This window comes from Myxocyprinus asiaticus, chromosome 43 (assembly GCF_019703515.2).
Source record: "Myxocyprinus asiaticus isolate MX2 ecotype Aquarium Trade chromosome 43, UBuf_Myxa_2, whole genome shotgun sequence".
NCBI classification, from domain to species: Eukaryota; Metazoa; Chordata; class Actinopteri; order Cypriniformes; family Catostomidae; genus Myxocyprinus; species Myxocyprinus asiaticus.
The window spans coordinates 11,501,645-11,524,191 of record NC_059386.1 but is presented as its reverse complement, the minus strand read 5'-3'; the positions used below and the strand labels follow the sequence as shown (position 1 = coordinate 11,524,191).

The window sequence follows — 22,547 nt, the reverse complement described above, 5'->3', positions numbered from 1 at the left end:
TTTGGAGAGGGGTCAACAAGGCCTATAGTGAAAAGAATACCATCCCCACTGTGAAGCATGGTGGTGGTTCACTGATGTTTTGGGGGGGGGGGGTGTAAGTTCTAAAGTCATGGGGAATCTTGTGAAAATTGATGGCAAGATGAATGCAGCATGTTATCAGATATTACTGGCAGACAGTTTGCATTCTTCTGCACGAAAGCTGCGCATGGGACGCTCTTAGACTTTCTAGCACGACAATGACCCTAAGCACAAGGCCAAGTTGACCCTCCAGTGGTTACAGCAGAAAAAGGTGAAGGTTCTGGAGTGGCCATCACAGTCTCCTGACCTTAATATCATCGAGCCACTCTGGGGAGATCTCAAACGTGTGGTTCGTGCAAAACAACCAAAGACTTTGCATGACCTGGAGGCATTTTTCAATGACGAATGTGCAGCTATATCACCTGCAAGAATTTGGGGCCTCATAGACAACTATTACAAAAGACTGCACGCTGTCATTGATGCTAAAGGGGTCAATACACAGTATTAAGACCTAAGGGTATGCAGACTTTTGAACAGGGGTCATTTCATTTTTTTCTTTGTTGCTATGTTTTGTTTTATGATTGTGCCATTGTTATAACCTATAGTTGAATATGAATCTCATAAGAAATAAAAGAAATGTGTTTTGCCTGCTCACTTTAAAAATGGTACATACTGTATATTACCAATTCTCCAAGGGTGTGCAAACATTTGAGCACAACTGTATCAGCATCGGCCATTGAAAAACCCATATCAGTCGACCACTAGTATGAAAATATTCTTTATTTTAAAAAGATGTGAATTAGTGCATTACATACAATTCTATTAGACAATAAATATACACTATATGCATTTATGAAATGCATAAAATTAAATAATGCTATCTGAGGATGGACTGTTTAATGTCATTGTCAGCAGTGCCAAAGAGATCCTGAAATGGTTTTCCTGACAATATCTTGACAAACGTCTACATTTTCCATTATACAAATGGAAAGAAGTCAAAAGCATCAGTTGTGTGAGGAACTCTGACACCTAGACTGGCAGATGCAGACATGTCAACAAAACTCGCTGAGCTTGTTACAGACCACCAGCACTGATAAGGAAGGCCTGAAGAAAGAAAAGGTATTTTTTCATTGTTAGTCTATGTAAATGTAATTATACATATATCTTTGATCATTGTTGCATGTCTCGCTGTTTTTTCTGCATCTTACACCATGAGCACCACATTACCAAAACAGCGTGTTAAGGTCAAACACTGAATTATTATTATTTTAGTATTTTTTTATAAATATAAAATGGAACTTATGTTTAGCAAATACAATATTTAAATAAATGCTGAAACTCGTCAAAACAAATTCAGGTATGTTTAATTCACCAAACTGCTGGTATTAGTATGGATTGTTTCTGTGACACTAGCAATTTGAGCCTGTCTGTACATTTTTACTTCTAGATGGTACGACAGTGGTATGCTGCAAGCCTGTGTGCTCTTTGTAAACCATAAAAAATGTAGCAAGACATTAGTGGGGAGTGTAAACAGTGGTTTACAAATCAGCTTTGCATCATCATGGTCAGTGCTAAACAAGTTTGCATGACAACATTTCCTCTTAAAACACTTCTAAAGTGTGAGAACACCACCACCAGGTTCTATAACTCAACAGAGAAAATTATAATAAGCGTACTGTGTACCGATGTTATGGTTTGGTTCTGTATTGGTACCCAGTCCAGAGGGTTCTGGGGCAGGGAATTCCCAAATGAGCCCACGTGGTCAGGGAAGCTCTGGCCTTTCAGCATCCATAAAATGACTTAAGATATGAGAGAACAGTTAACTGCATTAGACAGCCTATAGGAAGTCCATAAATATTATAACCATGAATATTGCTTGATAAACACAATATGTTAATTTCATACAAAAAAATGTATCATTACTACAGCCTCTTACGTGAGAGTGTAGCCTGATATCATATCTATCCCAAACAGGACAGGGGACCACCGGGATGAGCCAAGCAAGCAAACCTGATCTCCAGAATTCTGGAGCATAGTAAGTGATCCTCTTGGGTCAGCGGTCTGAACTATCCCAGTAAAACTGCAGTCAAGGACTCTGGCTTTACATTTATTTATTAAAATCCATCATGAAAATGACAATACTCCACTTTAAATCATGGGCAATCAAACTGAATCATATTAAAAGTTATTATCTGAAGCACCACCTTATTTTCACGTTAACGTGCATGACTACTCAGAAAACATTTGGGACCCTGTCGAACAAGGTAGTAGGCTATGCCATTTAGAATTGAATTGAGAAGGCCTGTTAAATTCCTATTAAATAACGGAAAATTAATTGAGGTAATAAACAGGATGCAGAAGGAAGTAGAAATTCATAAAATTTCATATGCATGCAGAAACTGTACTTTTTAGTGATACATTTAATTTTTAGTTCATGTTAGTTCATAGTGCATTAACTTATGTTTACATATATAACTTTTGATTTACTATTTTGAAATTACTGTATGTTAAAATGAACACTAACCAAGACTAATAAAAACTGTGAGAGCCAGGAGAAGCGATCTATCTACAGGAGTCTGCAGTTGCGTGTAAATGTGTTTATTCCATTGTTCTAATTTGTTGTAGAGTACTATTCATTGCTAGACTTGTGCTGTTTGTTTACTGGCTTGAACTCGCGTTGCTTAAACGTGTGTTGGTGTGTGTGCTACGTTGTTTTGACTTGTCCCGGGGTATTCACTGTTAGATTTAGTGTTGTTTGTCCAGTGTGTGTAAAACTATCGCTGTTTTTAGTGTCTATAAACAGTGCTTCATTTGTTTTAGATAATTATTTATTGCTAAAGTGTAGCATAATTTATTTAAGGTGTACTGAAGTCGCGTTTGTTCCTGCGCTTGTCACCTCGCGTGACCCTTAGTTTCGGTTGCCCACGTTACTAACTTGTGCTAAGTAGCATTAAGGCATGTTCAGTAGTGATGGGAAGATCGGATCATTTTACCTACTTTAATCTTTGAGTCTTGTTCAGCAAAATGAACGAATCTTTATTCAAGTAATTTCGTTCATTTCGTTCATTTGAGCAGAATTAAATTAAAATGTTACATTTTCAATAGCCAACCCCCACCCCCAACACGTCTATTTAAGCAAACTTTGATTATAGTCCCAATAAATAAAAACTGATAATGCAGCCAAGGACAAATTATGAGAAACAGAAATGATTAGTTCACCTCTGGAATCTTGAGAGGTGAACTAATCATTTCTGTTTCCTGTGTGAGCAATGCATAGCGTATACGGCTGTCACGTGACAAAAGAACGAACGACTCGGACCAGAGAGAGGTGAACTAATCATTTCTGTTTCCTGTACAGCGCCTGTGTGGTTTTCACCTAACAAACGAACAGAGGTTGTGCAATGCACATGCGCAGCTAACACAAAATGAACGAATCACTCTCTGAGACTACTCGTTCTTCTGATCACATAAAAGATTCGTTCAAAATGAACGGGCCATGACTGGCTGAAGAGGGCCACAAAACAGCACCGCGATATGCAGAAATGGACAGCGACACACTCTTAATCTCTTAAAATGCAAATCGGTGCATAGTTAATTAAAGTTCTGTTGAAAAGGCTGGTTTATATTAGCTTCTTTGTTCTTTCCCTAGAGAAAAAACAAACAAGAGATTGTTTAGTGATTTTGGTAATGATACAACAGGGTTAATAAGGCCCTGAGTTAGATCTTAGGACTGGGATGCAATAAGGGACTCACAGAGCAGATATTGAGATTAAAATAGGTCCTCGAGTCCAGATCCTCTAGTGTCAAATCAAAAGTCCTCAGACATCTGCTTGTCTGGTCCTTCAGGAAAGCTGAAAAATAATAGTGTAAACTATGTTCAGATATACGTAGGAAAGAAGATCTAGTCTAGTGTATGTGGCTGCACCACAACAGGAAAAGGAAGAATATTGAGAAAAAAAAAAAATGGAAGTGTTTTTTTCTTTCATGTGGCTTCTGAAAATTTACATTTCTAGTCTTTCAATTGCTATTCCACTGTAAACAAACAAACTCTAAAACAATTACTTGCTCTGTCGCACCTCCAGGATTTGCAAATTTGCAATTCCTGCTCATTCACTGTTTGAATGACATCTTTGTACTGGGTGGATAGAGACACAAATGTTGCTTAAATGTTGGTAAAAGGGTAATCAATTTAAATGTTGTATTTTTGGGAGAATATTAATACAAACTACAATGGTAATGTGGAAATGGGTTTAATCCAATTCTGGTCCATTCAAACAGAAAATGCAATTACGGTTGCCCTTTCCACTTTTGAGGAATAGCAACCATCCTGATATTTTCCAAATCAATATGGATGTTTTTTTTATAGATGTTGTAGAAATATGGAGACAGAGCTGTTATATCATTACATGCATTGATCTGTTGTAATCGAGTTAAATATAGTCCAACGTTGTTTCCTAGATGAAACCTGATGCTAATGTAGTCTTCAGGACATAATATGCATTCCATTTGCACACAAAGGTATGTCATGTGTTATGTCATGTGTTTAAGAAATATTAAAAACTTTACCTGTTATTCTGGAGAATTCCCCAAATCAGGTATTTGAGTGCACTGTTCCCCCACAAATGGCCAAAGAAGAATTCCAAAAATTGGCCAAAAAGGGAGTCAAAATTTCCTTCAGTGTGGGATTTTTTTGGAGTTGCAAATGACATGCCCTCCTCATCTTAAAAGAAAACAAGGATGAAATGTAAACTGATTCAAAACTTTTGCATTTAAAAAATGGCCTATGTCTGATTATATTTAGCAGTGATGATTATGTTGACTTGACAAAGCCAACATTCTGTTGTTCTACAGACTTGGTTTAGGGTTTTTCCAGAATCCCTAAACCAAGATCAAAATTATCAATTGTAACTCCTCAAAGAGCTTTATATATATATATTTTGCATTTTTGTCTTGTTTTTTGTTTTATTACACTACTCAGAAGAGAAAGGTTGAAGAACACTAAAGAGGTAAGGGCATTAAATGGGGTCCTGGGCAGAGGTCTAAAATACGGTCCCAGGTCACTTAACAACCCGAAGTATGCATTATGGGGTTTAAGCATGAGCCCTTAAATAAATGTTTTTAAGATCACCAAAGATTATATATTTCTTATCTATTAGTAAATAACGCTTTGACAAGGATCAACTATACTTTCAGGAAAAAGAAAATCTGTTCTTTTTGGTGTTGCATTAGTAGATGTGATTTTTGCTATTCCTCTATCATAGGCCAGGATCACTTTTTCTACCATGCAATAGACATACTAAAAAAAATGTTAAGGAATAGTGAAGCTTGCTGAAACAAATTTAAAGCTCACTAAATAGACGTAATTTGAAACGTCTACGTGATCCCTGAGTGGAAAGGTTCACTCGATCACTTGACTGCTCCAATGTCCTTGTAGAAACGACCTGGATTTCCATATTCGCTCTGACGTCACCGTATCTAGTCATGTGACCTCAGGACCCGTATGTGTTTGTCTCCGGTATACAGGCGCTGGTGACCGAGAATGTGAGTGCACGGCAGGATGTTGGATAGGATGGAGCTTACAGGAGGAACTTTATCTGTTAAATCCTCCAAACCATAAAACAGCCATATATTTCTCTCTATCAGCACTTCGTATACGAAAAAGGGACTGCGGTCGTTTTGAATCGGCTCGCTTCGGTTTGTGTTGTTTATCTCCCGCGAGCGGAGCCGAATGTTGGTGGATAGTGGCGCAGGTTGTGCACACAGGCGCGGATCGTAGAGAGACGGGAGACGGGCTTGGCAGGTAGACGGTTACCCTATTCCGTAGGGGGATGTTATCGGTACTTTCCTATGGGAGAATCGTTGCCAGGGCTGTCCTGGGGGGACTCTCGCAAACCGACGGCAGAGACTACAGCCTGGTTACGGCGAGCTGCGGATTTGGAAAGGACTTTCGGAAGGGAATCCTGAAGAAAGGCATGTGTTACGGCGATGATGCCTGCTTTATTGCCCGGCACAGGTCCGCTGATGTCTTGGGTGAGTGACCATGGCACCAACATTCAGACTGTATACATCACATATTGCATTATCAGCCAGATTTCTTAACACATTTGCACTATCCAATGACATTTGCATGTGTTGATATGGCTCAAAATATCCTACACCGACATCTCTAGGGACCTTTAACCGAGAATGACCTTCACGGGTTAATCTCAACACTCATTTCATGATGAAGGGGTGTGAGGGAACTAGTCCAGCCCTCACCTGAAATAACCTCCCTCACTGGGATTTTGTAAGGATTTCCTAATCTTTCCTAATCGTTCCTTAAGAGAGTACTGAGCCAACTATACTTATATATAGTTATATGACATATACATTTATTACAGAGATTAACTTGGGTATCCGGGTTGACCTTTCACCCAGAAAGATGCCAGTCTAACCCCCAAAGCACGACTAGCGGCAGAAACGAGAATAATTTAAATGTAAACCGTGGATATAAATTACATGTTCAAATGAAGTTGATGGTGCTCGCAAATCTATTGAACCTGGTCTTTTTAGCTTATATTTTTTTATACAGCGAAAATCTATGTTTTTAGCGTAAATTGGTCTGTTGGTAGAACAGTATCAGCTGAATCTGAATCATATGCATGAAACATATGTAGATTTATTTTATCATAATATGCAGGTGTGTTAAGGGTTGACGAGTAGATTTTGCAGGATGTTTTTTAAAGGTCAGAATGGTTGAGCATGGAGGCAGCCATGTTTGTTGAATCTCATCCACGTGCCAGCGACACACACAGGCGGTTTCATTGTCCTCACTATGACACATGGATAAAATATTTAACTCTTTCTCTTTCTGGAACATTTATAAACTAATGCTGAAATGATACTGGGTAGTATTATTAGGCGGGTTTAACAAAAAAAAAAAAAAAAAAGCAAGATATATTCTTCCCTGTTATATTCATGTGCTAGTACCTGCTTTTGTTGGAGGTCCACTGTTCAGTCAACGAGGTTACATTTAAAAAAGTTACCATAACTTCCGCCCAAAATGCCATAGGATTATCATAGTTATTGCTGTAAAACCATAATAAACGAATGGGATCTCTTTCAGAATCTTTGTAGCTTAATTTTGTTACTTTGTAAGTTACTAGCTTTATTATTTAGACAAAAAATGAGGCGCTCACTCTGTGTTTTCTGGTCTAATGATATGTGACCTTTCATGCTTTTATGTCAAGTAAGTGTTCTTTATATTAAACCCCAAATCAACACCAAAAATATGAAATAATATTTAGCATAAAAATATGAAGCATTGTGACATTATCTTTAGGACATTTAAACACCCTTATTCTCATTACCGCAACCAGTGTTGTCACAATATCGAAAGTTCATACCAGTTTCGATACCACAGAAAAAAACATGTAATATGCTATTGAACACACTCCTTTAGCCTATTAAAATTGTACATTTCAATGTAAATAAAACAATGGCATGTTTCCTTTGAGTGTTTCTCAATTAAGTGAACATTGCCTTATGAAAGCAGTTTTGTTTTCCCTAAATTCCACGTTTTCCCATTTTGTTTCTGAATTCCATGTTTTTTTATTCAATTTCATCATCATAATTGTCTCATCAAACTAATCCAAACTTTAATCAAATAAAAACAGAACAATTACTTAAACAAAAATTTCATTATTTTTTTTTTTTTTTATGAAGTGCTTTAGTAAATATCCTCACAACATAATCTCAAACACAACAGTGGTCTTATTTTATCACAACAGAGCATCACATTATAAATGAAAACATTGATGAAAACTTCTATTCAGTACAACAGCACTCTTGTTAGTGAGATATAGGTTCAATATAATAATGATAATGGGGTAAAGACGAGTAAGCTCAGCGAGTAAAGACGCTGACTACCACCCCTGGAGTCGCGAGTTCGAATCCAGGGCGTGCTGAGTGACTCCAGCCAGGTCTCCTAAGCAACCAAATTGGCCCGGTTGCTAGGGAGGGTAGAGTCACATGGGGCAGCCTCCTCATGGGCACTATAATGTGGTTCTCGCTCTCTGTGGGGCACATGGTGAGTTGTGCGTAGATGCCACAGAGAATGGCGTGAAGCCTCCACATACACTATGTCTCCGCGGTAACATGCTCAACAAGCCACATGATGATGCGCGGATTGATGGTCTCAGACGCAGAGGCAACTGAGATTCCTCCTCCGCCAACCGGATTGAGGTGAGTCACTACACCACCACAAGGACTTACAGCGCATTGGGAACTGGGCATTCCAAATTGGGGAGAAAATCTTAAAAAAAAAAAATAAAATAATGATTATAAATACATTTTACTAAACACTAGTAATATATTTCTGTTGAAATTTCTTAAATTTAATGCATCAGGCAAACTTTTTTTGTGATGTGAAGGCGTTTCTGGTTCTGTGTTTTGATGGTATTTCCAGATAAGACGTTGGTTATATGACCCAGTGTGATTACTGAAACAATTTAATTATATAAATCTATAGTCTGCAGGTGCTGCACACATCACAATGAATGAACACTCTGTCATCTACTACAATAAGCACAGAGCGTGATACTCATAAAATGTGGTGTTTTCAGCATATGAGCTGCTTCACTTTGCAGCGTGCAGCACATGCAGACTGTATATTTATTCAATTAAATCACATCCATTTGCGGTTTAATCAAACTAGGACATATCAACATTTTTATTTGATTAATTGTGCATTTCAGTGTAAAGGAGTCACAGAACACTCGCTCAAATGAGCATGTAAGCATTTAAAAGCAGTTGTCTGTCAGTCAGGGTGCAGGTACCAAACTGAGTTGGTGCTCTGTACTACTTGTACTAGAAACACTGGTATCGCTACAGTGTATCTTTTCTTATTTTAGTATCGTCTTGGTAATAAAGTACTGGTACTTTTGTTATCACTAACCGCAACACATCTGGACGTTTTATGTTTACTATTACCACTGATTTCTGAGATGATTCTCATTACCTTATCATAGTAATTTTTTTTCTGTGTGTATGACAGTAAAAAGATACTGTTGTACAATTTTAATTTTTATTAAAATCTGTGAAAATGAAAGGCAGTACCAAGAGAGTACTTCCATGCTATATAAATCCTTTATCATTTAAATAACAGATTTAATTTTTTTCACGTTAAGGTAATGAAAATATCATAATGACCATCTTTTTAGTATTGCAGTAATGAGAATTGGGGGGTAAAATAATGTAAAAATGTAAAAAATCTTAATGGCCCTAAAAATAGGCTTAAAATAGGACCAGAATATTTTCTTGAAAGGTTTTTTTTTGAGAATCTGCTCGTCAATCATGGTATTCTGCAGTCAAATATTTTTGTATGGTTACTGCTAAAATAGTATAATTGTCCATTGTTACAAACAACTGATTTCCTAAATTTTGTGCTAGTTTCTTGAATGACTCTGCAGTCTCTTTCTTCTTTTATTTTCTTCATTAAATAATAATTAAGTAATAGAATACAACAGTCTGGTTCTGGAAGTAAAAATCCCATTTATTTTTTCCATAGAAGAATTGAATCTCAATTATAACTTATAAACCTTTAAAGACAGACCTACCGTGAGCTCCGAGGTTATTAATCAATAGTATATGATTTTGTTGAAGCCAACAATTGTTATTTCAAGCCATCGTTATTTCAACTTTATTGTTCAAAAATCGTTTTTAATAGCGGAATTCCTGGTGAACGCCTACATTACCCATGGTCCAGCAGAGACAGATCCACCAATCAGAGAACTGCTGACAACAAAGCCCGCCAACCAGGTCCAGCAGCGACCGCCCACTTCAATGACGCACTGTGAATGACACAATCGAGTCGGTCTCCCTTCACCCTTAAACATATTTATACCACGGGTATGTTGAATGCATGATTCTGATTGGTTGACAGATGTTCTAAGCTGTGTAATTATTTTTCATGTAAACCTATGGCTATGAAATAGTTCCAGGTCTTGACCACATAACAGTTCCTTACCATTTCGACAAATTATTTCAGTTATTTCAAAGAGCCTTACAGGCTACCACAACAAAGTAACAAATTAAAACAAAGACGTTTACTGTATCTGGTTATGTTTCTTATGTAACGGGGTCTTTAGCCTACCTACCATATTTGCCTATGTTCATCTTCGTAAACTCTGTGGAATGATGTTCATGGAGGTTGTAGGGGAGAGCGGGGCACAAACCAACGCTTTTTTGTTTTCTGAAGTTTGGGGTTCTTGGGATTCAAAGTATTTTTCTTTTTTCACATTAATTTTACACATGTGTGCAAATATGAGGTCTTGTTTTATGAATACAGTGTGTACTTTTTCCCTGTCTACCTGGGAATAAGTAAAGTGAAATGTTACAACTTGCCCCGCTACTGTGACAGGTGCATGGCACATTGTAACATGTCCGTACAGCGTAAAATCCCCCTATAACAATTTTATCTGATCTAATTAGTATAAATAGAAGATAAACTAAAATATTATGTCCATAAATGTCTTTTATTAACTTTGTCATGTATAATATATCAGTAATTTTAACAGCTCTCCCCTACTTCAGGTTTGGTGTGTTCCCTGCATGAGATGGCACTATTTTTTCATCATAATTTACAAACTGGGTAAACATTATTATTATTTTTAAATACCCAAAGTATTCCCACATTGCGGACTTCCTGTATGCCAACAGTTGTGCTGCGATTAAGCATTGAGAAGTATCGAGGCAAATGTCATCTTTTTGCAATCATGATCATCCTACAGCCGCACCATATATGAGGGGGAAATAAAGTTCCGACATTCGGTGTGCTGCGCTCTGAATGAAAAATGGTTTTATTTTATCAGGTCAGGTTGGTGAAGCTGTAAATGTAGCTGATTGTTTTTATTTGACTAATACTTACAATGGAAACATTAATTTCTTGTATATTTAAAAAAAAAAAAATCAGAAACAATCCTAACAAACACAGTGCCTTGATTGGAAAAAAAATGGCAACGGTTTATGACAGCCGTAAGTTTTTTAAACCACGGTACACTGTTGAATCTCTATTCTGCAGACAAACGTTCTCCTTAGCATGATGAATTCATCATCACTACGACACACACCCTTCACGGAATCGACTCTGTTTTTGTGCACCCAGACACGTCCCGGGGTTGACCCTGGCAGTGTTACTAGGGTCTGATCCCGGGATCAAATTTTTGGCCATTCCAGCACCGGCTTGCGTTTACACAGAGGGCTACCGGCATTGATTCCCGCCAATATTCCGGGATCAGAGCCCAGTGTGAATGAGGTTAAAGTCTACTTTCACAAGTCATTAAAGGTCAGTAGATCTTCACTTTCCAGTCCAATTAGCTTAATGATCTGCTCTTAAGAAAGAGGATGTAACAGCCAGGGTTTATTTGGTACGAGATCATGGGACTAATTGTTGCAGACTAGTAGTCTGTTTCATCAGCAAGTTACAGGGAGGTGTGAACCTTTAAAATCACATTAGCAGTTGAATGAGAGTTGTTCAGTGAAACACACTTCCTGGAGATCTCAGATGTGCTCAGTCACAGCCAGGAACATTCTGTAATCCAGCAGTGATTACAGACAAGTGTTGGCTCCCAGCCTATATATCCCTTTTTACTGTCCCAGTTTTGCATTTTCAATTAAATAATTATATATTTTTTATTATTGCATTTTTTCCCCTGAGGTCCTCTTTTATTGTTAGTAGTAAAGTTTTGTGACAGAAAAACTTATAATTTAGTTTTATAAACCCTAATGGTGAACCCGAATCCAGCCTTCTACAGGGCTAACTTACAACTGAAGTTGTGCAGACAGCCCACAAAATAGTCGATTTTGCACATCTGTAGATAGGAACTCTTTAGACATCAGAATAAATTGATCCAGTTATTCTGATCTGCCATATTAAGACCAAAGAAAGACCTGCATAGGTTTTGGGTTTATCATTTGTAATGGGCCTGTACTTAGCCTATGTCGTTATTCCTGCAAAATATTATTATGCATATTGTCACAGTCTCACAAGAGGATTTTTGGTGTATTCCAAGCTTCTCTTACTCTTGTCAGTATGTTTGCACTTGTTTGGTGAACAGTTGGCCTTGTTTGCAAAGCTTCATTGAAATGTTAATGGCGGGTTGACTCGTGCTGCTCTAAATCATGTTTAACTCTTAAGTCGTCACAAATTCCTTTTGAGACTGGCTCTCCTTTTGAACTCATTAAATCCCTTAATTCTAGACATGCTGGTTAAACGTGCTTAGTTACATCTATTTTTGCAAATAGAAACGTCTCCTCAGTTCAAAGTGTTTTCAAAAGCAGTGTTTGCGTTTTTGTAGATTAGTTTTAAAGGCGCACTCGGTTATTTTTTTTACCTCAGTTAAAAAGTTTTACTCCTAAAGAAATTAATTGTTATTTTGAAACGTATGTATAAAATCCTGACCACTCACATGACATGAAGACTCAAGTCATATCAGCAACCTTATAAAAGCTGTTTTATGGGGGCCTGGGTAGCTCAGTGGTAAAAGACGCTGGCTACCACCCCTGGAGTTCGCTAGTTCGAATCCCAGGGCATGCTGAGTGACTCCAGCCAGGTCTCCTAAGCAACCAAATTATCCTGGTTGCTAGGGAGGGTAGAGTCACATGGGGTAAGCTCCTCGTGGTTGCTATAATGTTGTTTGTTCTTGGTGGGGCGCGTGGTGAGTTGAGCGTGAAGCCTCCACACGCGCTATGTCTCCGTGGCAACGCGCTCAACAAGCCACGTGATAAGATGCGCAGGTTGATGGTCTCAGACGCAGAGGCAACTGGGATTCATCCTCCGCCACCCGGATTGAGGCGAATCACTAAGCGACCACGAGGACTTAAAAGCGCTCTGGGAATTGGGAATTCCAAATTGGGAGAAAAAGGGAAAAAAAAATGTTTTATTCTACATGGAGAGGGTCCCCTCATGGGGGCGGCCATGTTCAAATCACACGACCAGCTGAATACTACTTGCTGAATGTTCTCTTTACCCATTTATTAAATTCATCATGACTGACTAAATAGTGAGTTTCCATAATGATATATCCATGTTCCTAGGTGTCAGTGTAAATCCAACATGACATAAACAAAAAAATTACTGAGTGGACCTTTATTTAGGTTAGTCTTTGTTAACAGCAACCAGCAGTCACTACTTAGGGCTCAGTGGGTTTATTACACAATATCTCACAGCTGTTTGGTTGAATGAAGGCGTCAGACGAGCTACAAAAGAAGTCGGTTGCGCATTACCATCACAATGCTCAGACCGTCAGTAGGTCTGGAAGGTTTGTGGCAGCTGCCAGCTGTCTTTACAGCAACAAAAATGTAAGAAGTTATGTATCGGGGTTCAGGAAATTAACACGCATCCAATTGGTTTTTACACAAATGATAATAGCTTTCCCCGTCTTCTGTTCTCTCAGGTGTTGCGGATGGTGTGGGGGGCTGGAGGGACTACGGTGTGGACCCGTCCCAGTTCTCCGCCACTCTGATGAAGACGTGTGAACGGCTCGTAAAGGAAGGCCGCTTCACACCCAGCAACCCCGTGGGCATCCTCACCTCCGGCTACTATGAACTTCAGCAGAACAAAGTGCCACTGCTGGGTAAGAGCATACACACACACACACACACACACACACTGACCCACATGGTGAGTCATGCACTTACTTGTGGCTTTAAAGAATAAATAAAGGAAATATTTGTGTCGTGATCTAGGACTTTCATTGTCCACTATTTTTCTTCATCTTAATACGTATCAAGAAAAGATGGTAGAGCTGCAAAAAGACTGAATATACCTTCGGCTGTCTTGTAGCTATATTACAGTGTTACGTCGCTTAAACAAAACGCAAAGGAAACTACTCACAATTGATTTCAACATTATGTCGTAAGCGTGTTGCTAAGCTAAAGCTGTGATACTCTAATAAGCATAAATATTCCTAGCATGCATAATATATTTGGTAAAATAGAAAAAAATGTCACAAGGAAATATAAGCAATATTTTGCTCGCTTCATCCACCATTTTTCCACTAAGCTTGCAACAATGTTTTCTGGGAGAGCTCTGAGTTATGAAGTTATTTTCTCAAACAAGGCGTTGGATTACCAAGTATGCAACAGATCATCTCTTTGCTGAAACCTGAAATGAAGGGCTGTCAGAAATGTCACCCTGTGCTCTTCGTCTTGCCGAGTTGTTTTTCTCTTTAAAAGTAACCAGCTTTTATTTTTAGAAGCCATGCGGTCCGATAAAGGTCAGTGGGTGTCCGTTATAAGACAAGGTCATTTGGCCACAAGGCTCTGGCTGGTGAACGAGTGTTGAACTGAGAGGTCATCAGCATTTCTCCTAATTAGAAAATCTCCTAATTTATTAAAAAATACCTCTACTATGGTGAACATGGTTTCAATTCCTGTGTTCTATGTCATTCTGACCAATTTTATTTAGGCTTAAAGTCAAAAATGTCTAAGTGGTGTGTAACCATACAGAGAAATAATAATAATAAAAAAAAGTCTTATTGAAAGCTGATATTCTCTTTGGGGGTGTTCAGACCAAATGGGTTCTTGTGTTGGAACAGAATGCAGGTGTCTCGAAATGCATTTCTAAAAGTTGAAGTTCTTTTAACTTGACACAACATCAAACATGGCGCTACTGTGCGAGATGTTGAAAAAACAGCGATACTCAGCACAGTGGTCAATGACGTCCATCTTGTGCATGTTTACAAGGAAAAACGATAACAAAACTGCATATATGGATGAAAAAATGCATTGTGTAAATGACTCCTTATTTTCTCCATTTTTATTTTTTTTGGGGTCCTTCTAGGGAGCAGCACAGCTTGTATAGTCATCCTGGACCGTAGGAGTCACAGGATACACACATGTAACCTGGGAGACTCTGGTTTCTTGGTGGTTCGGGGCGGAGAGGTGGTCCATAGGTCAGATGAGCAGCAACACTACTTCAATACCCCCTTCCAGCTGTCCATTGCACCGCCGGGGGCAGAGGGCGTCGTGTTGAGTGACAGGTGGGTTAGTGACACTCACTGACAGCGGATACACTCACTCCAATATCACAGATGTCTGCATGTGACCGATCAGTGTCACAGATATCTGCCTGAGGGGGCCGCACTGCATTTACCTCAAAGAACAGACTCCGGATGACATAAAAATCTAAAGGTCCCGCTTAAATTTAGCAGCATGTGAGGAGCTGAAAATAATCACGCCCTCTACTGGGACACGAGAATAAAATGTAAACATGTGTTGAGTACAGTGCTGATTGGCCAATGGAAACGGATCTCTTTGCCACCCTCTCTCTATGATTGGAGGTTTGGGCTATTTTTGTGTGTATGTTTGGCTGCGAGCTCCTGGCAAAACTGTGGTAGTGAGAAGCTCGAATCACATGGCCTTCGCATTAAAAGATACACACACACACACACACACACACACACACACACACAGAGGTCAAAGCCTTTTAATGGAACTGTTTGGCTGTTCTCACTTCTAAGGGGTTCTCAGCTAATACCACAAAAAATTTTAACAAACACTATCAATACCAGTGAACAACCTTTTAAAAAAAATACACATTTTTACACAATTGAAAAACAAACAGACCTGCACTTGTCATCTAATCAATTGGCAAACCAACTGTTAAAAACAAAAGTGAACAAAAAAAGAGATTCCTTTCTCAAGAATACACACTTAAAAATTTATTTGTGGTAATGCAAGCATCACTATAGCTATTGCACATTCTTTGAAGAACCCATAACCCTATGTATTAAACTTTGGCACTTAACTTGTCTCTTACTGTTTGTGCTATTTACCAAAGTATGTAGATGAATCAGCACAAAACAATCAGTTTCATTGCTTTGCATTAATAAAAGATCTCTGTCCTCTTTCCAAAATCTTACCAAAGTTTGTTTGTCATATTTTATTTGTCCTCACCTCGCTAGATGTGACCTATAATCAGAGCTCCAGTAGTTACCCATTGCACTAAAACAGATTACACTAAAGATTAAACTAAAATTCGGTCTCAAGGGATTTGGAAGTCTGGTTTCCAGGAAGGCAACCTGACTGTTTGGATGCAGTCCAGAGGTCATGTTGCGTCTGAGTTCTCTTGACCCCAGGTTTCCATTACCCTTCATTTAGGTCAGGCTGAACTCTGCCCTGGTACCCCTCTCATGCTGCTGCTTGAGTTTTAAGCCATGATCAAGTGTCCTGTTCTAATTCAGTGGAATTGTTTGTCCTCTGAAAAAAGTTGCAACTATAAATTAATCTTCTTTCAAACTTTGCCACTAAAGCCATACACATGGAGAGAGTGTCCTGCCACAAGTGTTAACATTAAGACTCAAGACCCTATTCTGTTTCATTCCATGTCACTCTTACTGTTTTTAAATGCAAGAATTATGTGATGACCAATTACGAAACATGTTTGATAGCGGTCAGGTGAACCTGAAACCTATACAATCAATGAGCACTTTATTAGGAACACTATGGTCCCGATAAAGTGCTTGAAGTGGTCTTCTGCTGTTGTAGCCCATCCGTCTCAAGGTTTGACATGTGCATTCTGAGATGTTGTTCAGCTCACTACGGTTGTACAGAGTGGTTATCTGAGTTAACATAGCATCTGACGCTCACTTGATGTTTTTTGTTTTTGGCACCATTCTGAGTAAACTCTAGAGACTGTTGTGCGTGTAAATCCCAGTAGATCAGCAGTTACAGAAATACTCAAACCAGCCCGTCTGGCACCAACAATCATGCCACAGTCGAAATCACTGAGATCACATTTTTTCCTCATTCTAATGGTTGATGTGAACATTAACTGAAGCTTCTGACCCATATCTGCATGGTTTTATGCATTGCACTGCTGCCAGGTGATTGACTGATTAGATAATCGCATGAATAAATGGGTGTACAGGTGTACCTAATAAAGTGCTCAGTGAATGTACAAGGCTTTCGTAAGACTGATTAGCCGACTAATCGTTATCATATTGGATTGTAGTGGCTATTTTGTTATTTGTCAATGCAGTTATTCAAGACTTGGCATCAAACATGAGTATGTTGGTTGCGTAGTCATTAGCTATGTTTCCATCCAAGTTGCAAATGTAATTTATGCACCGATTCAGATATCACAAAAAAACTATTTGCGAATAAAGCAGTGTTTACCTGTGTTTAAGAGAACAAAATCATCACTTCTGGGGAAATTAATGCAAAATAAAAATTAAAATGGAAGTTGAAGCCATTGTGGCTTTATTAAATGTATCAATAGAGCTGTTCAGGATGTAGTCCAATAACCCAAAAGAGAATTCGCCATGGGTTCCCTCTGGATTTTCCTATGGGTTTTTATAATGGGGTTTTTGAACTTATGAGTAAAATAAGGTCTGTGGTAAACAATGTTTACCACACATTATTTAAACCCTATTATAAAAACCCATAGGAAAATCCAGACGGAACCTATTGGCGAATTAGACTTCTGGGTTCGCCTACAAATTGATGTCACTGCGAAACAGCTCTATTACTTGCAGTTTAGAGCGCAAAATGCTCTGACGAAATTTATGTTTGTTAGCGATCAATGGCAGATGCCTTATGTCTTGAAGCAAAAGTGTGTCAGGCAGTTCTGGTAGGTAATAGCAGCCAATAATTTTGATGACCGGCTTTGGCATTTCAGATAAACCAGAGCAACATTTAAGATGCTGCGTGATGATATTGATGAATTATATATTAACATGGCTTGTTGAGTCAAAGTCACATGACTTTTTTTATTTTTATTATATTCATCTATACTCCATATAAATTCTATAGGAATATATTCTGTACGTGTTTTCGTCCTAGTTTATGCGTATGTCTTATCAAATAAAATTTCTCCACCTCAAGTGAGCGCAGATATTTTTCATGAGCATTTTGGAGAATTTTTTTCGCATCTTGGTCTTTTTATCCAGCATTTTTTTAAGCGCCGTCACAAAATTTGCATGAAAATATGTGGATGGAAACCTAGCTATTGAAATAGACAGATGCAGTAAAGTGTTGGCATGTGGCATAAAATCAAATAATTGACTACCGCAGGATTTTTCAGTGTAGAGCGCTGAATGTAGTTGGTCTCTTTCAGTCCTGAGGCGGCGGACAGCTCCTCCTTTGATGTCCAGTTGGGGGACATTATTCTGACTGCAACAGATGGCCTCTTTGACAACATGCCTGACTACATGATCCTACAAGAGCTCAAGAAACTCAAGGTATAAACAATGCTTTTAATGTGAAAGCGACCAAAATGGGTTTTTCAATAGCTGAGAGCCAATGGCCAATATAATACCTATACAGTAAAGAGACCTTTAGTGAAAATGTTTCAGTTTAGCATTTTTCTAATTTAAAAGTTAAAAATTTGAGTGAAAATTTGAAAACCAATTAACAATATTTTTTTTAGTATGACAGCATGCACTCGAGCATGCTCGAGTTTGTGCTAAACCTGATGATCTATGGTTTAGAATGTTCTAATAAGTGGTTACTCATTTCCACCTTTTCATTTTATTTACCTTCAGTCTCTTTTTTTTTTTTTTTTTTTTTTTTAATTTATTTTGTTTTTTTTAATTCCTTTTGTCTCAGAACACCAACTATGACAGTGTCCAACAGACTGCCCGCAGCATCGCAGAGCAGGCTCATGAGTTGGCCTACGACCCCAATTACATGTCTCCTTTCGCCCAGTTTGCTTGTGACAATGGGCTGAATGTAAGAGGTGAGTCTTCAGAAGCTGTAGGTATGACTTCCATTATCCTTGTGAGTTCAAAACTTGGAAGTCATTAAATATCTATAATCAAGACACTGACCATGTCATTGTACTATTTCCTCCCCAGGGGGGAAGCCTGATGACATCACAGTGCTGCTGTCCATTGTGGCAGAATACACAGACTGAGCGTGCTCAGTGGAGTGTACACCTGTGTCTTCCACTTCCACTGAGTATTGCACTGCTTCCCATCACCCTTTCCATTTTTTCATTTCTTGAGTCTATCTCCAGTTAACGCAGGGAGGATTGCATGAACTCGCTGGTGTAGGTGGTGCTAAGTGGTACAAGAAGTCTACAATCAGTCCAGAATTGATGACCTCACTTGTGGCCATAAAGAGTGTGGGAATCATTCACCCATCTTCAACCTGTGTTGTATCTGAGTCATTTTAGATGGGCGTTTTAGCAAAAAGTCATACATTATCCAAATTAAGTTGTTTCTTATGGAAGGAACTGTTAAAAGGTGTTGAAACTGGCGCAAATGAAAAGTGAAGTATGTCTATTAATGTTTTGTTGTTAAATGGTGGGTTGTCTACGTCTTGAGAGCAAAATGAAAGAGTGTCTCTGAAAGGGTTAGTTCATCCAAAAAGTTTTTTTTGTCTTGGAAGAACTACCCTTTAAAGTCTGTACAAGCGGGGGTCTTCTATATTAATGTGTAGTAAGTGTCCTGTTTGGTCATCTGTCGACTTTGGTTAAGCTGTAATGGAAAGTAGGTTAGAGTTCAGATAGAGGACTGGCTAGATTTAAACTTGTTTGGAAATGCAAGTGCTTCAAGAGAGGCTGGTTATTTCAGTTTAGCCCACAAACCTGCCGCTAGAGTGATACGGCCTTCATCTTCACCGTTACATGCAGTCAGGTCTTAGTAAATAGCTTGTAAGTCCAAAGGCAAAAAGGAGACGGGATGGAATGTACCGCTTGTGTTTGATTATACGAGATAGAAACTGTACACTGCATGGACGTCATACCAGATAAAGTCACAATCTGCTGATGCAAAGATACACTTGTCATGGGGACAGTGGATGTTGACTGAATGTGTGTTGGATGTATATTTACATGACTTCACTTTTCGACCCTTGAGTTTCGAAGTCTTCATGCATAAATGGCTAGCATCTGGAAATGCTTTTTCATGAAATCGAAAGGTCAGGTATATAAATAAAGGTTTTATTTTTATAAATATTTAGCTTCTATTGGACAAGCTTCAAAAGACGGCAGAAGTTAGCGAATGTTGGTCTTTACGGATAGACTGTAAGGCCTTTCGGTATTTTCTGTGCTCCCTAGCAAAGCTTGTTTTTTAACTGTTTGAAGGGTATCTAAAGTACCACCCCCCCAGTGTCACTCTAGAACTTTTTCACATTCATTTGCTGCTGTAATTTTGTAAATTATAAATGTATGAGTGACTACATTATTTATATGAATGTGTATATCTGTACAATAAACATGGGTGAGCTTATGACGTCTTTTCTTTCGCAAAAGCAACAATTGAAGCAGACCGTTGGGTGTGATTGGCTTGCAGTCTTTTCCGCTATGACCTTTCGATAAAATAGAAGCTGTTGTACGAAATGCATAAACATAAACATTGTCATCATTTTGTCCAATTTGTTGTAATTGGGAAAACATGAAGCAATACGTTAATATAAAATACGTATATTTTCCCTGTCATTTAAGGCTGAGTTTTTCATTTTTGTTTATGAGATCATATCTGTCAAACATTGTGCATGCCCAGGAGGCAAACCTCGGTCAAGTCGGTTATTCAGTTGGTTAAAAATGAAGTATATCCCACAAATGAATGGCATATGCTTTAATTTTCAGTATACTCTATAACTAAACACTTATACAGTACCTGTAACTCAACGTTGAGATGTTTGGAAAGGTTTGCTATCCTATTCCCTACATAGGCATGGTCCTAGTTCTCCAGTTACAGATGGAGAAACTATGACCGAGCCCTCAAAATTTGTGCCTGCAACAGAATTATACCAGAACTGTGGTCTCTTATCATGTGCAATGTCTTGTGGTAATCTTGTGATAAATGTATTGTGTAATCAGTAAATAAAACCAAAGCAGGAAAGCCATAAGACCAGCATGACCAAGGTATTTTCACCCATCGTCTATCTCACCCTATCACTGTCTCCTACAAAGACTACAATCAAAGCGTTAAATGTTGAGATTTTCTAATGAAACCACCACAGTGTCGTATGTCTGCTTTTTTTTTTTGATGTATGAGTAGTTTTAAAAAGATTGTTGTGTACTTGACAAAATTTGTGATCTAGTTTGAAGATGTTCTTTAGCTGTCTTTTTGTTAATGAAAGGTGGCGTATGTATTTTCTGCACCTCTAGTGGCACCAAACAGAACTGCAATCAATTTGTCAAAATCGCAGGGGAAACTATGCAACCTCATAGTATTCATGCACCATGCAAACACACACACACGACCCATGTTTATGGATGGCAATGACAGTGAGAAACCTGCGGCGCTCACTTGTCAAAGGGTAAAGTCCATGCCATCTCATGAATAATATCGAGAACACCCATGACATAGATTTGCTGAAATTCAGTGGAAATTCATTTCCTCTAGAAATTTAAAATAGCAAATGTTGACAATCTCTGCCCTTGTGTGCAAGATATATATACCTGTTAACATTTCAAAAAATATGTTGTAGTTTTTCATGATCCTTTAATGGGTTGCTCCATAGCAACATTGGCTGAACCAGTAGCGTGAGTTTGAGAGTTAGCCACTAGAGTTTGAACTAAATTACTTGGCAAAATAATTATTGCAATACTTTTTAATAAAGAATTTAACTGTTTGTTGAACATTGGTGTCTTTAGCACGACCGCTTCACATCATGCCTAAGAATACCACTTACCTGTGGTAAATTCACTGTGATGTATTGCCATTACCAATCTGTTTGGTGCCACTAGTGGTGCCAAAATAACACACTACACCTTTAATCGGTGTGTCAATGCATGAGATGTTGTTGTAACTGAACCGATTTTGTATCTGTCCAAATCCAATCAGCTGTCCAGTTGTCAATAACATTGCAGTTTTACTACATTACAATCATTTCATGGAGTTACAGATCTGCCTCCCTGAGTAGAGCTGATAATGACTGAATGCTATTCAAATTTGAGTCCGTTTCACTGTGTGTGAACTAAGACAAAAGTGTCTCCCTCACGCACACATACGCCTTAAAGTCGCATACCGTCCCCTCCAGAGGCCTTTCTGTGGCAGAGCTTGTGTGTCTTGTATGGGTGTTGCTTAAAGCAGTTTGTGTCCTCTCTGGTTGTACCATGTCTGTTCCCTCTTTCGTTTGATCGTTTGTATGGTGCTTCTGCAGTCAAGATGAGTCTCTCTGTTTCTAAAGCAGACAATGTTTGAATGCGAACTACACTTTTTGTGTGTACAGTGTAACAATGCAAGAATAGTTCCTGTAAATATATTTTCCAAGTTGTAAAATATTTAAATAAAAAAATATATAGTATTTATACTAAAATATGGTGTGGAGTTTTTATTTTGCCACTGTTTTTGCACCATGAACATTCTTTGAAGTGAACCTGTTTCAAATTAAGCTTACTGCACTTTTAAAAAAATACTACAGACCTCCTTATAGTTGTCTCTACACATTAACCTGAGATAGGAGAAAATATTTTAACATCCCAAAAATTAGACTGGTCTCCTTTAAAGCACAGTTGTGTTGACCTGCATTTGAACTCACACTGAAGGTGGTTACTATGGGGGAGGCAGTTATATTGCTCCAAGATTGGTTCCCTG

The 22,547-nt window shown here is 38.4% G+C and overlaps 1 protein-coding gene and 1 long non-coding RNA gene across 5 annotated transcripts; one reads left to right on the top strand and one right to left on the bottom strand.

The window, feature by feature from the left end:
- Nucleotides 1-792: 792 nt before the first annotated feature.
- On the bottom strand, nt 793-7,015 carry LOC127433496 (uncharacterized). Of its 3 annotated transcripts, XR_007895887.1 has the most exons (6): nt 5,369-5,475; nt 4,585-4,738; nt 3,772-3,869; nt 1,955-3,663; nt 1,702-1,817; nt 825-1,122 (listed from the first exon to the last, which is right to left on the bottom strand). It is a non-coding gene; the product is annotated as an uncharacterized LOC127433496 (long non-coding RNA). The 3 variants fall into 3 exon arrangements; XR_007895885.1 differs by lacking the exon at nt 5,369-5,475 and adding an exon at nt 6,988-7,015 and having other exon boundaries at nt 793-1,817; XR_007895886.1 differs by having other exon boundaries at nt 822-1,122; nt 1,702-3,663.
- On the top strand, nt 5,556-22,253 carry LOC127433477 (protein phosphatase PTC7 homolog). 2 transcript variants are annotated; one of them, XM_051685423.1, is made up of 6 exons: nt 5,556-6,048; nt 13,452-13,631; nt 14,840-15,038; nt 18,116-18,239; nt 18,607-18,736; nt 18,855-22,227. In XM_051685423.1, the coding sequence occupies exons 1-6, from the start codon at nt 5,847-5,849 to the stop codon at nt 18,911-18,913; spliced, it is 894 nt and encodes a 297-aa protein (XP_051541383.1). In that variant the 5' UTR covers nt 5,556-5,846; the 3' UTR covers nt 18,914-22,227. The 2 variants fall into 2 exon arrangements, with proteins under 2 accessions (XP_051541383.1, XP_051541385.1); XM_051685425.1 differs by lacking the exon at nt 5,556-6,048 and adding an exon at nt 9,038-9,906 and having other exon boundaries at nt 18,855-22,253.
- Nucleotides 22,254-22,547: the final 294 nt, after the last annotated feature.

What these genes read in the sequence shown, in the direction of transcription:
- LOC127433477 (XM_051685423.1), top strand. Translation starts at nt 5,847, where the DNA reads ATGTTATCGGTACTTTCCTATGGGAGAATCGTTGCCAGGGCTGTCCTG. An exon ending in CAGGTCCGCTGATGTCTTGG is followed by an intron (nt 6,049 to 13,451) that starts GTGAGTGACCAT and finishes CTGTTCTCTCAG; the next exon opens with GTGTTGCGGATGGTGTGGGG. An exon ending in GGCGTCGTGTTGAGTGACAG is followed by an intron (nt 15,039 to 18,115) that starts GTGGGTTAGTGA and finishes GGTCTCTTTCAG; the next exon opens with TCCTGAGGCGGCGGACAGCT.